General features: G+C 31.8%; 2 protein-coding genes and 1 non-coding gene across 4 annotated transcripts in view; all 3 read right to left on the bottom strand.

Annotated features, from left to right (window-relative positions):
• Positions 1-4,579: 4,579 nt before the first annotated feature.
• On the bottom strand, positions 4,580-4,661 carry TRNAS-GCU. Its single transcript has one exon. It is a non-coding gene; the product is annotated as a tRNA-Ser (tRNA).
• Positions 4,662-5,718: 1,057 nt separating this feature from the next.
• Positions 5,719-7,205, bottom strand: LOC107021574. Its single transcript, XM_015222263.2, has 2 exons — positions 6,452-7,205; positions 5,719-5,972 (listed from the first exon to the last, which is right to left on the bottom strand). Exons 1-2 carry the CDS (start codon positions 7,088-7,090, stop codon positions 5,802-5,804), a joined length of 810 nt encoding a protein of 269 aa, XP_015077749.1. The 5' UTR covers positions 7,091-7,205; the 3' UTR covers positions 5,719-5,801.
• Positions 7,206-8,646: 1,441 nt separating this feature from the next.
• LOC107023646 overlaps positions 8,647-15,958 on the bottom strand; it is a 9,237-nt gene continuing 1,925 nt past the window's right edge. For both annotated transcript variants that reach the window (XM_015224403.2, XM_015224404.2), the window contains exons 2-4: positions 12,425-12,532; positions 12,009-12,284; positions 8,647-9,179 (exon numbers count right to left, since the gene is read on the bottom strand). In XM_015224403.2, coding sequence (XP_015079889.1) covers positions 8,991-9,179; positions 12,009-12,284; positions 12,425-12,532 — 573 coding nt within the window. In that variant the 3' untranslated portion in view covers positions 8,647-8,990. The remainder of the gene's footprint in view (positions 9,180-12,008; positions 12,285-12,424; positions 12,533-15,958) is intronic.

Genomic DNA, 15,958 nt, shown 5'->3' with positions numbered 1-15,958 from the left:
AATATGAAGAGATGAGAGCTATGGATATCATAAGTATAAAAATTGAATATGTAATTAGATATGAGTTATGAATATGAATATTTAAAACAAATAATGTGTCTCGCTAATTGCAAATTTACACCCTTTTAAATTATAAAATTTCTTTATTTATCATAAAGAATAATACTTTCTCAACATAAATTACATTGTTTATAAGAGGAGTTACGGAAAATGTTATGAGAAGAAGAAAAGTTGACTAATCATGTAAAAAATTTTGTTTTTGTTGTTATTATTATTACTATATTTATTATTAGCTACTACACATGGTCATGCTTCATGCGGTATGAAAAAAATTATTAGTTTCATGATCTTTTAAAATAGGGAAAAGGCTCAAATATGCCATCGAACTTTCAAAAAAGGCTCATTTATGCCATCCGTTAAAAGTTTGGCTCATCCATGCCACTACCGTTTAAAAAAAGGCTCATTCATGCCATTTTTTTTAACGGTGGTTTTACAAAACCACTTTTTACACGTGTCAGATTAAAATTCGTCCACGTCATTTTTATTTATAATAAAAAATCAAAAATCTGAAAAATTATTAAATAAAAAACCCTATATGTACACCCAAATTATTATATTTTAAATTATTTTTATTATATTTGACATAAATGAAGATTTTAAAGTTCGATGACATATTTAGCTGCTAATTATTTTTAAAAAAAGTTATTTAATGTAGGTGATTTTTTTACCAAAATGATCAAAATCAACATTTTTACAAAAAAAGTTTTTTCTTTTAAATAAAAAAATCTGCTTCTAGAAAATTTTTCTTTATAAAAATATCGTCGCCAATTATTTTTTAAAAAAAGTCATATTAAATATTGGTGATTTTTTTTTATTTTGATCAAAATAAAAATCGCATTATAATTTTAAGTGTTTTTTTTATTTAAAATCACTGCAATTGCAGCATATGTATATTAAGAATTTTTTTTCTTGGCTGTTACTTTCTTGATTTTTTAAAATTAAAGATCGCAACTTGGTGGAATTTTTTTTTATAAAAAATCAGTGACAATTTTTGTAAAAAATCGTTGAATTATTTTTAAAAAAAACTTCATCAACATTTAATATGATTTACTTAAAAAAATTGGCAGCGATAATTTAATTAAAATTTGTTAACTAAAGTAGCTGCCGAGATTTAAAAAGAAAAAAGAAAAGAAATTCACATAAATCGCTTTCTTGGCAGCGATTTTTTTAATTTGGGTGGGTCTTTATTTGGGTGGGTTTTTTATTTAATAATTTTTCAAATTTTTGATTTTTTATTATAAATAAAAAATGACGTGGACGAATTTTAATCTGACACGTGTAAAAAGTGGTTTTGTAAAACCACCGTTAAAAAAAATGGCATGAATGGGCCTTTTTTTAAACGGTAGTGGCATGGATGAGCCAAACTTTTAACGGATGGCATAAATGAGCCTTTTTTGAAAGTTCGATGGCATATTTGAGCCTTTTCCCTTTAAAATAACATTTTAATTTCAATCTTCAAATAAATTAAAGAATTATAAATTCTAACACTTTTTAATATAGTCTTATAATATATACTTAAAGTAATACATATAAATAAATGCTTATGACATGTCAATTTCTGATGCAAATGCAATTAGTGATCTTGCTAAGAAAAATATATAATTTTTTTTTAAAATACACAATTATTACCCTTGGAACCTCTTATTTAGAAAAATTATTTGAAATAAAAGAATTATATTAAGATCCTATGCTTAGGAATTTCTTAACAATATTTTTTAATTCTTCAATTATTTTGGAAATACTACCTTTAGATTTTTCTTGTTATGGTTAATTAGTAAGAATGTAAGTACCTAAAATAGAATAAAAAATAAATAAAAGATAACAAAAAAGCTACATTGAAAAAGGCTAAGTCATTATTGTATAAACTTCACTTTAGTGCTATTTACCACGAAGGATTTGTAACATGAAATTTTAAATTTTGTATGTTAAAAAAAAAAAAAAAAAAAAAAAACATTCTACAGAAATAATAGGCAATGAAGGACAAAGAATTGAAAAAATAGATGAATATGAAATCATAAATCTTTTAATTGATGTCTTCTNCTTCATGCGGTATGAAAAAAATTATTAGTTTCATGATCTTTTAAAATAACATTTTAGTTTCAATCTTCAAATAAATTAAAGAATTATAAATTCTAACACTTTTTAATATAGTCTTATAATATATACTTAAAGTAATACAAATAAATAAATGCTTATGACATGTCAATTTCTGATGCAAATGCAATTAGTGATCTTGCTAAGAAAAATATATAATTTTTTTTTAAAATACACAATTATTAGCCTTGGAACCTCTTATTTAGAAAAATTATTTGAAATAAAAGAAATATATTAAGATCCTATGCTTAGGAATTTCTTAACAATATTTTTTAATTCTTCAATTATTTTGGAAATACTACCTTTAGATTTTTCTTGTTATGGTTAATTAGTAAGAATGTAAGTACCTAAAATAGAATAAAAAATAAATAAAAGATAACAAAAAAGCTACATTGAAAAAGGCTAAGTCATTATTGTATAAACTTCACTTTAGTGCTATTTACCACGAAGGATTTGTAACATGAAATTTTAAATTTTGTATGTTAAAAATATATATATAAAAAAAACATTCTACAGAAATAATAGGTAATGAAAGGACAAAGAATTGAAAAAATAGATGAATATGAAATCATAAATCTTTTAATTGATGTCTTCTCCCAAATTTCACATTAATAGGAAAGTTGAATACCACATATTTTGACAAATCCGCAACATGATATACATAGATAACGTAAACTATTTGAACATACATCAATTTGAAAGTATCTCAATCTTTAAAAATTAGCTCATCAATTAAGAAATAAATTAAATAAAAAAATAAGATTAAAAGAGAAGTAAATATAAATTGTCAACAAACAAGATATCAAGCAGAATCATGCATGAATAATCATTAACTAAAGCTACTAAAATCTCAATACGAAGAACGAGTTACTCCATCAATAATCATAATTTTTTTGTACGTGTCTCTAAAATTCACATTAATAAAAGAAGTAGAATAATGTATATTATGATAATTCGTAAGATGATACAATATGAATTAGAAAAATTGATATTCTTAGAAAAAATGAAATTCTACACAATGAAATTCATCTCATCAATATAATTGAGAAATTTAAATTTAAAATTTAAATTAAAAAAATAACATAAGAATAGAAACTAACACAAGAATAAAACAATATATGAGAACATGGCAAAATACAATATACAAATATCATATTCCAAATAAATTCAAGAATTTCTTAAAATAAGAAACCAGTTGAAAAATAGTCATTATGATGAAAGTAAGATACAAAATATCATTATCAAAATCTTATTATTTTCAAAAAAAATTAAATAGTACCGGAAAATTTTGAAATAATCTCATCAAAAGAAAGCAATTGGTGAATAAAAAATATTTCTCCATTAGTTAGAGATTTATAGGGATTATGAAAGGTGACAATAATTTTACCTTTACAATTGATTTAGAGAGAGGAAAGACTATTAATGTCATAACTCATAAAGAGAAGATGAAAAGTTAGAATAATTTGTATAAAAAGACTTAATGAAATACTCATATCCAGACGTGGGAGAGGGAGTTTTTTCCTAGTCAATTTAATATAATTTAATTTAAGTATAGTAATTATAGATAGAGAATAAAATATAAACTAAACTATTTAGATATTTAAAATCTCAAAAAAAAAAGAGAAAAAATAAATATGAATGGATATATAGAGAGAGATATTATTTATTTATCTATTTATTTATTATTTTATACAGATAAATTATAGAGAATAGATAGTATTAATTAGATATTTTAATTAGGAATTAACCTAAGGAAGTGTAAAGGTCATCAACATTTTAATTAAAATGATAGAATTTAATATTTAAATTAAATAATCAAATGATTTATAACATTTCAATTTATAGTAGGGGTAAAATCGTAATTCAACTTTCAATTTTTTTTGTTCATGCTTTTAGTAATATATGATGATTATAATACATAAACGTGTTCTTTAACTTGACATCATCAAAGGCGTAGCTATTTCCATCCAAGGTGTCCAACGGGACACTCTTTGTCGGAAATTACGTTGTATATATATATATGTTAAATTCTACAGTTTGAAGGATATATATTTAAAGTTGAATACTTTTGACAAAAGTTATGCATTTGACTTAGTGGCAATGGGTGTCTATTTGAATGCAAGAGTTTCGGGTCACAACGCTCCAAGTTTGAGTGTGCACAAATAGACACTTAAATTTATATAAAGCTGCACAAGTAGACAAATGAGTTCTATATAATATAATACACGTACAATACCATGTACGACACAAATTGTCATAAGACATGTGTTTTTATTTTTCAACAATATACAAACAATAAGTGTCTGTTTTTTTTTACCTCCTTAGTAGCTCGAGCTCGTGTTTACCATTTCTTTGCTTTGTTGATGACTTGAACTCGTAACTTTAGAGTTAAAAAAAAAACAGATGGAAAAGTGAAAAAAGGAAACGTCGCCTGAGAGATTCGAACTCTCGCGGGGATACCCCATGTACTTAGCAGGCACACGCCTTAACCACTCGGCCAAAGCGACTTCATGTTGTTGCATCTGCTATTTTATTAAATAACTTATTGATTTTGGAGGTACTTGAACCAAAGGCTCAATTTCTTAAACAAATAAATACATATTTAGCTTTTTTAATTATTTTTTTAATGACAAAGATAGATGACCATGAAAATTGTGAGTATTTGAAAAAATAATAGTTTTTGTTTTCCAAGGAAAAAAATGATATTTCAAATGTTGAAATTGTCTTTTAATGTTTGTAAGTAATTTAAAGTGAACACTTTTTTGGTGGTTTTTCGATTTTTGAAAATTGTGAAAAGTTGAATTTCAGAATTTTCAGAGATTTTTATGACCAGATGTATTTTTTGGAGTCCAATTTTTTTTTAAAAATCATGATCAAATGCAGTGGCGGAGCCCCCATATAGCTACGACATTCACCCCTCGACAGAAAAGTATATTATTTATACTCAATCCGTTTCATAAAGAATGATCTGGTTTGACTTGGCACAAAGTTTAAGAGTATAATGAAAACTTTCGTATCTTGTGATCCTAAATTAAGTTAGGTTAAATGTACAAAAATATCCTTTGATCTTGTGATCTTAAACATGTCACGTGAAAAGCTGATTTTAAAATGTTACCAAAAAAAGAAAGAGATCATTTTTTTTAAACAGATTAAAAAGGAAAGGAGGTCATTCTTTTTGAAACGGAGGGAGTACATGATTAAAATGATTCTTTTTAGGTATATATAGTAGGTGTCACCCCCTTCGGCTACTTCGCCTGCTTGAAAATTCTGGCTCCGCAAGGACTTGGGTTAAACATTTGACACATCATCAATGATTACAATGCTTACCACCTCCTCACTAATCCTTACATTGCGTTACTAACTTTTTCATTAAATATGAAATTATTGAATTAATTTTGATTAGAGTTTTAACCCTCACAATCATTGATAATTTGATACCCCCTACTTGATTACTTATAGGAGTACAAAGAGTCCATATCTTAATAAATATCTTTTTTCTCGTACTCTTATTAAATATCTTTTTTATCGTAATGAAAGTGAGATTGAATTTACGTATAGAAATTATAAGTAGGGCAAATAATAGGACTGCACTTGATTGTTTCCTTAAACAAATGTACAATAAACTACATGGACACCACATTTTTACCTCAAGATTTAAAACTAGATTCTGCTTTTTGTACAGTAGTCTTGAATAGGAGTACATATATCTTATGATCCATAGAAAAATACATAAAACCACCAATAGAATGTGTTACAAAAGAACCAAAACTGGTCCCTACTATACAATGCCATGCTGGTCCATACACTTCATCAAATTCCTGAAAAAAAATTCAGAAACCACATTCAGTCCAGTAAATCAGTCCATTTGCGTTTCGAAAATAATTTATCTATCTCTACGAGTAATTGATATGGGATATGACGGGGTATGTTGTTGTTGTTTCTTTTCTGTTTGGCATAATATATAAACATGACCTTTAACTTGACATCAACAAAGAATTATATCTCCAACTTTGGATATACACAAATAGACAAGTACTTAAACTTTTATAAAATTAAACAAGTAAACACGAGTATCTACTTGTGCACATCCAAATTTAAAGGTTATATAGTTATCAATTGACGTCGTCAAGTTAAAGGTGATGTTTATATATATTGTCTTTCTGTTTTGATAACTATTTAACGTAATAAAATTAAATGACATTTTGATACACACGATTTCAAGACCACGAGATATTTTACTTTTTAAACTGTTCTAACAAATCAAAATCAGACAAATAAATTGAAACGGAGAGCGTACCTTTTTGAGGGTAAGTGCAAGAGCTTTAGATGTAAACTTTTCCAAGCTATCATGAGTCTTTCTTGCACAATTAACAGCATGAATCTGCATAAATGGTGGCATATCTACAGACACAACTTTGACACCACTACAAGAAAAGAAATCAGTCAGCTCCATTTGTGAACCACAAAATGATTTCCTCCTTCCATTATTCTTCAATAAAACTGATAAAGATTGCTTTTTTATCTCATCAAACCCCTTGAACTTTTCAATTTCTTGACTTTTACACAAATTAACAGAACCCCTTTTAACATCCACCTCTTTGTGAAACTCTTTACCCCTTTGGGGTACTTTCTTGATAATTGCCTCTGTTTTCCCCTGTTGGCTCTTTGACTTGGTCAGAGCTGAGCATGATGAATCAGTCCAAGATTTGGGGTTCAAGTGTGTGTCAAGTGAATATGATGTATGCCCAGATTTAAGAATTTTGTGATTTGCATTGAGATGGGAAAATTGATTGGAGATGTTGTGTATAGTACTCTTGGAGGTAAAGGGGGTGGGTTTTGGTTGCTTTTTGAGAGTGGGATCCATGGAAATGGAAGTTTTAGGATTATGGTCTGGAGCTGCTAAAATGCGCCTGTGGGTGGTGTTGTTGTGTGCCATGTTGTTTTGGAGATAAAGTTGTCAAAAGAAATGAAAGAAGGTAAAAAGGGAAAAGGGGAAGTGGAGATATTGGGGCAAAGATGGATATGATATTGTAGAAAGCTATAAAGTGGAATAAGACTTGTGAGAGAGTTAAAGGGAGGAGATAAAGCTAAATTGCGCCGTGTGCGAAGGATAGGAAGTGGACAAATTAAAAAATAAATAGCTTACGTATTTAACTTGACATATCTACTAAGAAAATAATTATTGATATGACTATTTTATAGCATTAGGAAAAATGATTTAGACGATAAGTATTTAATGCTAGGATAAAATATTGGAAAAAAATAATTATTTTTAAAGTAATAAATAAAAATAGTTATTCTTAAAAAATATGTTTTTAAAAATAAAAGAAAATAAAGAAGTACTGAAAGGGGAACTTTTTGACATCATATACTCTTTTTTTTGTGCAAAAAGCATGTGGAGTCACTGAAATGGGTTCCATTGGAATTTGGTTCATCTAAAAGGAGATGTCCATTCTAACTACTTCACATTAAGTTTTAATAGTAAGATCAATTTTTGTTACTTATATCTAAAAGGAGATGTGTCTTCTATCATATATATTTGTTTATCCATTTAGGAAGTGGTGATTAGAGGAACATGATGCTAACTTTTAACTTATCGAAGACATGATTTTGGTAGAAAGCTATGAAAGATCAGATATGGATTTGGATAAAAGGTTAGCAGGTAGTTGAGTGTTGTCTCACTAATTTTTTTTTTAATTGTACTTCAATGATAATACTGATTTGTTGGAAGATATGCATATATACTATTCTCCCCAGTGCGATTGCATTATGCATGTTATTATTGTTATTAGTATTACTTTCCTTCACCTACTTGTAAGAGTGCACCACTGGAGGAAGCAACCTGTCTTTTCAAGTTGATGATTAACTGGCATAAGTAATTGACAAATGACCATGGCATGGCTGAGGAACAGTTATTCTGATTTAATCAGATTAATCGAGCTACTAAGTTTTGACTACTTCACCAAAATAGTTATACCAAAAGAAAATTCATATGGTCAGACTTATAAACGTATTAAATAATTTATCATCACTTTAATTTATAATTCTTTGATATTAAATTGATTATTTTGTGTGTTTCCCGTGAATCATTGATACAAAAAGCAAATAAACGGTCAGCAAAGACCAACCACCCAACAGAGGTTATCTTTGAGTAGTTGGTGAATTTTGAAAATTTTGCCTCTTTGCTTCCAGAGTGTTGAAATGTTTGTACAATCCAAATGGAGTAACATTTTAGTCTATTTGAATACTCCCTCCCCTTTACTATTCCAATATCAATTTCTTGATGACTTTAGAACTAGCATTGTTCCCTATTGTCCTCCGAAAATGGTTTCTCTATCTCGGAGTAAGATCTATGTATATTCTTTTCTACGCGAACACCACTTGTAAAACTAAACTGTGTTTGTTGTTGTTCCTTACTAGCTACTGCTTACATCCTACTGTATATGTATGATTTTAGAAGGCATTGCACAGCGATGACAAGTAAAGCGTCACTCACGATAATACAACTTAACGACTTAAAAGCAAAATGGCATAATATATGTACATAGGATATTCATTTCTAACATCTTTTAAGAACTAAAAACATAATCATGGGGAACTTCACAAGTATCGAATGGACACACACCCAGCCAGATAAAAAAATACTATACTTCCAACTAGAAGGCACCAGACTTAAAGACACTGCATCGTCACTGCTACCGTTACAGCGAATGACCAATTTGGAACTACAGAATAATTTACAGCTTCACAGATTAGCCAGTTGAAACTTCGAATGAGGTTGAAGAGAACAGAAAGCCAGCTGACAGGAGGAGTAACAACCAGCACAACTTCCATTTTCATGGGCTTGCAAACCGATCTCGAAATGCTGAAGTGCCGCCTGATGCTACAGGAGAAGGAGAGGAGGCAACAATGTTCGTTCCAGATAAGGACACTGGGGGGAGACTTGAAGGTTGCCCTTGCTGTCCCGGAGGTGCAAACCGTGAAGGACTAACAGTAACTCCAACAGATCGTGAAGCGAGAGGAACCTGAAAAAATAGACAGCAAGTGAGAATGGATTTCTTGAACTAGTGAAATTTATTACATACATTTAAGAATTAGTTTTCTCATAAACCAATTGGCTGAATTTTTTATGAACTGATTTTTATCTGTGGTGTATAATTTAGCTCCCTGCTCCCTGACTCAAATTTTACTAGATAAGCTACTTTATGGTAATCTCATGACTTTTTTTTAACTGGTTTATGAGAGAACTAATTCTTCATCTGCTTTCATATCTTTTCTTCTTATAGCTGTTTTCTTCAGTGTCTTGTCACTTTGCCCTACCATTTCACCCTATATATCAAAGTAGACCTCAAAGGAACATAGCCTGAGGATACAATAAGAACTATTTAGTTAATTAACTAGTAAGTCGACTAACATATGATTAGGAAAATATATTGTTGTTCATCATTATAATTACAAAGGACTACCAATAGCTAGATTCTAATATACATCTACTTTTTTTTAAGCTGCTAATATATATCTACTTTTGATTTAACAAATAGTCTACTTCGCAAAAATTGGAAGAAGTTAAAGTTGGAAAAGTCCTTGCAGGTGGAGCCTTAAACTATACTTGAATATGTATCTAATAAAGTGCCCATGCTACATGGAGTGAGAAAACAAAACAGACCCAAGATAGATTTATTCACTACGGATTATCCAATTCTATAGTAGTTTCTAGGGTAGCCTGCATATTTATGTATAATATGAAAAAGATGTCTAGTGAAAACCAGATGTAAGCAACTAATGCAGTATCAGCAGCCTTCCACGTAAAGCAATTTGTCAAGAAAAGTATTGTCTGGTCTTCATCTGGAGATCCAATAAAAACGTACCCAGCTCAACTTGGCCAGTTATAATCCCACAAGTGGGGTCTGAGGAGGATGGTGTGTACACGGCCTTACCCCTACCTTTTGAAGGTAGAGAGGTTGTATCTACCAGATACACGACACAGGTAAAGCATATAAAGAACAAGTATGCAAAGCAAATACAATAATGTAATCCTAAAATCAAAGTCATGCTGAAATCAATAAAGAGAGCAATAGCAACACCAAAAAATTTAAAATAACGGTAGCTGGTAGCAAATGAAAAATCATGTAATACTAAAATCGAATAAGACAGTAAGAGAGAACAAGACAACGTTCGACCTACTGACCTTCTACCCTAATTCTTCACCTCCATATCTTCCTATTTAGGGCCAAGGTCATGTCCTCATAAAGGTAAGTTGCATGAGTCATGTCCTGTCTAATCATTTCTCTTGAGACTTCTCGGTCTACCTCTACATCATGTTACATCCACTATAGCCAACCTCTCGCTCCTTATCGGGGTGTTCATGCATGTTTCCTTCACATGTTCGAACCATCTCAGCTTCACATGCCTCATCTTGTTCACCAAGGCGCCCTATCCCACAGTGTCGCGTACAGCTTCATTCCTAATCTCACTCTTAGTATGCCCAAACATCCAACTCAACATTCTCATTTCTACTACTCTCATCTTCTAACATGTGAGTTCTTGACTAGTCAACACTCTGTCCATAGCTAGTCTGACCACCACTTTGTAATACCTACCTTAAGGCTTTGGTGGTACAATCTTATCATAAAAGACAGTGAATGTGAGCTTCTATTTCATCCACCTGCTCCAATACAATGTGTAACATCTTCGTCTATCTCCTTATTTTCTTGAATTATTGATCCCTGCTTGTTTCAATCCTTACTTCCACATCTACCATGTGTTTTACGTCATTGAACTTGAACTTCAAGTATTTTGTCTAAGTCCTACTCAACCCGGACTCTTTATACTCCAACGTCTGTCCTCAAACTTCCAACATATTGTTAAGGCACCTATTGTTAACTCTGTCCCGGTCTCATTAATCCACATTGTCATCTGCAAAGAGCATATATCATGGACTTTTCCTAGGATAAGTCGTGTTAGTAACTAGATGGGCTATGTGTCGATCCCTGGTGCAACCCCATCACAACGAGAAGTGATCTGAGTTTCCTTGCTCCATAGTACATGTATTTAATTGCCCTAACGTAATCTAAGGATGCACCTCTTGGTTCAAGTCTCCGAACATCATACATTCTCTGGAACTCCATTATTCACAAAGAAAGGGGACTGAAAATGTGAAAGTGGTTGAAGGCTGATATATAACTCCAATAATCCCTCATCCCACATGTTGATTCCCAGTTTGCAGTGAAGAAAATGGCCACAAAGTAATTTTTGCTCTTACAACTAGTATTAACAAGGTAAAATAGCACATAAACTTCTCCATTGATGCAACAACAATATATATATATATATATATTATCTTTCCTTAGTCAAAGCACTAACTCTTGATTATGGCATGTGCAAAGTAGCAATATAATTTATTGCAAGGTCCAATTAGTCCAACAAGTGGCAGAAAATGATTGGAACAGCTCAAAACTAGTTACAGAGACACAATTGTAACAAAATCTCATGTCCAATAGAAGTTCAATATGGGGTCCTTAATTTTCAGCAAATGTTATCAGGAGCACACATTTCGAGATGCCTTGGACACGGTTCTATGACAGAAAAATTAAGATCTGCTCCATTGAGGAAGAAGATAAATAAAGACTTGGTTCAAGGGAGTGAGCCAGCAATAATATGATGAACTAACTTGCAGTCTTGCACATATTGAATGTTGTTGTTTTCATGCTATCAGCTTTACTTGAAACTTTCTAAATCTTTACTAGATTAATTATATTAGAAACAAAATTAAAGCCCTCTTTTTCCACTCCTGGTGGTGTAGCGCCACAAATGAAAGCCAAAGGTAACAATGAATGCATAGATAGGGCACTTACCACATTATAGGGAGTCTTCCTCAGTTGAGAATCTGAAGATGGTGATGTACTGCTCAAACGAAGCAAATTCCGAGGAAGTGTGTTCTGGTTGGATGCATCATCACCTCCATCTCCATCCACCTCACCGATGGGGTTACCATCCAAGCCCATTCTAGGTGTGTTTAGTTTAGTTATAGATCCGGTGTCGTTTGTAGTATCCACTTGAAGTGGGGGTGATGGGCGCACTGCCATTCCTTGCATGCTTCGTCTCTTCAGCTCCTCTTCTGCATTCAAAATCTGCCAAAAGCCAATATTTGTAAACAAAAAATGATCATGCTAAGTCCATACATAATTTGACAGATATTAAGAACAAATAAAAAATGAGACATCATGTAAAAGTTTCAATTCCTCCTCAGATTGTTTTACATTAAGATCACCTGTTTTAGTAATTGTACCAAACCATGCTTTTTCATATTCAGAACTTGTAATTTATCCTCAATCTCCTTTCTTTTCTGATTATCAGTTCCATCCTCTTTGTTGCTAGTCTGCCAAGGAGAGTTATAAAAAAAAATTAAGAAGTTAACAAATGAAAACAAGAAGAAAACAATTTTGAGTTGGTCCTTATTCTAAATTATGCACCAAATGTATAGTTGACCCTGACCTCAAACATAATACTTATATAATCACATATTTTGCATATCAGATGCCTTCCAACCCCATCCTATCGCTCTCTGCTAACCACATTGGCAGTTGGGAATATATATTCAGACATAAATATGAGGATTCACTATAATCTACAATGAGCCATGTCAAGAGAACTAGGCTAATCAATTTTTGGTAAATTTTAGAAGAGGATCAACTGCCAAATAACATATAATATACAGATGAATGAATGCACAAATAAGAGGTAAGAGAAGAACAGAGGTACCAACGGACAGCAAATAAGAATGGAGAGGAAAAGGAAGGCATTAGCATAAGATATTGTGCCTTTGCAGCTAATGAGGCTGTTCAATCAAAATGTGTATGACATAATTAGCACTATTCAAACAGCTGTCATATATTCAATAAGGCAATTTCATTCACCATTTTTCCTTTTTTCATTAATTTAGTAAGCAATACTATCAATGATGGGAAATCGGGAATACAAGTCAAATATCAAACAGTATAGAAACCTAAACAAATGTATGGTTCTCAACAAAAGATATCCGGTCTTCTACACAAATAGGAACTTCATAGGTACACCAAAGAGATATCAGACACAAGAGGCTATTTTTTTTTAATTTAACAGAGTCATTGTCAACCCCTTCAAATGTTATCCTATTTTTTCTCTTTCAATATAACCCACATAAAGGCTAATGGAGCATCATCCGACGCCCTCAATCTTCTTGTTCACCTTCTGAAATAAAAAACAACCTTGGGTCTAACTCAATCCTAAAGCTAGTTCATGAGGGAAGAATTGCCCAAATCATATAAAGACTAGGTAACCCTTAACCCCAACCCCCTACCCACCCACCCCGGTCGCACGCGCTCAAGGTTGAACCTTTGGAGCGAAGAAAATATAAAAAGGGAGGCCCAACATCAGGTAAACATGAATTGGGATGGACTTGACTATGGTACCATGACGAAGAATTGGACCACGGCCTAACTCAACCCCAAAAACTAGCTCATGTCGAGATGAATGGATAAGACCATAAAAAAGAGACCAAATAACCACTGACCCACAACGTGTGTAATGACTTAAAGAATTGGACTTGGCACATTTAAAATAAGCGAGTAACTAAAATAGCTAGCCCATTATCCTTGACCCGTCGGCTATTAAAAAGGGAGAAAAAAAAAAGAGGAGCGGTTGGCAATAGAGAAAAAAGCCAGCAGCACTGGTTTTAAGAGGAAGCTTTCCAACAGCATTTCGCAAGGGGAAAACAAGAGCTACAGGGAAGAAGAAAATAAAAGGAAAGGAAGCAAGAAAGCAAAAAAAATAATAAGAACTTCAAGATCATAAATAGAAGTTACTACCTTTGGAACCTAAGCACAAGCTAGAGGAGAAGAAGCAAATTTTTTTGCTGTAATCACAATTCAGGTCACTCTTTAAAACCATATTCAACTAACTAAATTCTTCTTTAGGGTATAAAACAGTAGGAAATAGGAGTGAAGTGATCTTAAATTAATGAGGTATTCAGCACTAGATTCAACATTATATCAAAAGTTAAAATACCTTGTTCATAAATGGAGATTTGAGGAGGCAATAATCTGGAATTTTAAAGAAGCTTTCACTTTGGGGAAGAAGTTGATTTAGGTTTCAAACTTGATGATCGAAAATATATCCCAAAACGGTGCTAACTGCTAAGACGACACTTTATTTAAAGTTGCTCGGAGTAAAATGATATAAACACTAGTTTTGTCTTTATTCTTGAACTAGCAGTTTCATCATTTGCGATTTAGGATTCCTCATAACCTTTTTTTAGAATGGAGAATACAGCCAAACTAATAAACCCACATCGACTTAATGTTAAGAGTTAATGTTAGAGTCGAATTGGGAAATTGAGATCTTATTGCTAGAAACATTGAATTTCACGAGTTCTATGAATGATTAATATACAAAGTTATACCATATTGTAAGATATTTGATACTTTGACGACGCAATTATCAAATTGGAGTTTTCAGCAATAGTACTATGAGTTATAATTCTTTCATAGTTGAATTTCAATTATAGCATAATTTTGAGTTTTGTTTTCTTGCATTGAAACGATTTATAAAAAACAAATTGATTACCTGCACACGGACAAGTGAAAGTATGGTCCAGAATTGAAAATGTACTAAATCATCTTTATAATGACTTTGACATATTGATTATCCTTGAACCTAGTTGCTATATATACTATTGGAATAAATTCTTAACACAAAAAAATATGACAACATTTTGTCATATATGGAAGATACTTCAATACCTCTGAGGTAGGGGTAAGTTCTGTGTACACTCTACCTTCCCTAGACCCTAACTATGTGGGATCATACTGGGTATGTTGTTGTTGTAAGGAAGATACTTCAGGAGTAAGCTTTGCTAGATCACTGTCATCTAACGTTGAGATCACTAGACCTGGTCGCACCTTGTATAATAATTTCCTATGCTAGCAGGAAAGAACCAGTAATATGCATATCACACTTTAGCCCTCTAGAAGGGACCTAGCTGACGGGATAGTCAGAAAGCCATGATAGACTTGTGGTGTCCGAATTTACATCGATTCTGGTTAATGTATCTCCCACTATATAAGGATATTAAGTAGAAAAGGATAAATGGATCTAAAATGTATATTTTCATCCATTTTGATCATTGATTTCACACATGAATTGTTATATCCTAAGTTGCACGGGCTCTTCACCTTTGTTGTCGCACCCATGTCGACACGAAACGGGTGTGAGTGAGGGTGTGGCATCCGTACACGATATGGTCAACCAATTTGGGATACTTTGACCAAATTTGAGGGAGAAATTTTGGACAGATTCAATGATTTATGTGCGCAAAACAAAAATTAAGGTGAAATTGAAGAAAATGAAATACCTTGGATATATTTATTTCTATTGTCACTCTTTTTCCGTTTATCTCCTTCTCCTCTTGATCAACATTTTCATCTCAAGACGTCCATATAATATCTCATAACTTAGGCTTTATAACTCTATTTTTAGCTATTTGAATTATTTTTAGTCGAACACCCGCTCCCATATCCATACATGGATCCATATAGCCAAATCTAATAATTTAGATCATATAGGATTTGACCTCTAGGTCCGCATTATCGGAAACCCACACCCGAGAAACTTAGGCTATATTGATTTAAGTAGGACGTAGTTGAGGATCTTATAAATTGCATGATTCCTTTTGTATACTTGCTCCATATAAAATGTTATGGTTGATGTTATTACTCACGCAATCAGTGCAACTGAATCCCACTCCTTTCTCCTCCCCCCCCCCCCC

Source organism: Solanum pennellii, chromosome 6 (genome assembly GCF_001406875.1).
Source record: "Solanum pennellii chromosome 6, SPENNV200".
NCBI lineage: Eukaryota > Viridiplantae > Streptophyta > Magnoliopsida > Solanales > Solanaceae > Solanum > Solanum pennellii.
Note: the sequence above shows the minus strand (reverse complement) of the source record. Positions and strands in the feature narration are given on the sequence as shown.

Coding starts and splice junctions, on each gene's coding strand:
- LOC107021574 (XM_015222263.2), bottom strand. CDS start 7,090: ATGGCACACAACAACACCACCCACAGGCGCATTTTAGCAGCTCCAGAC. Junction 5,973..6,451: donor TTGCACTTACCCTCAAAAAG/GTACGCTCTCCG, acceptor ATTTTTTTTCAG/GAATTTGATGAAGTGTATGG.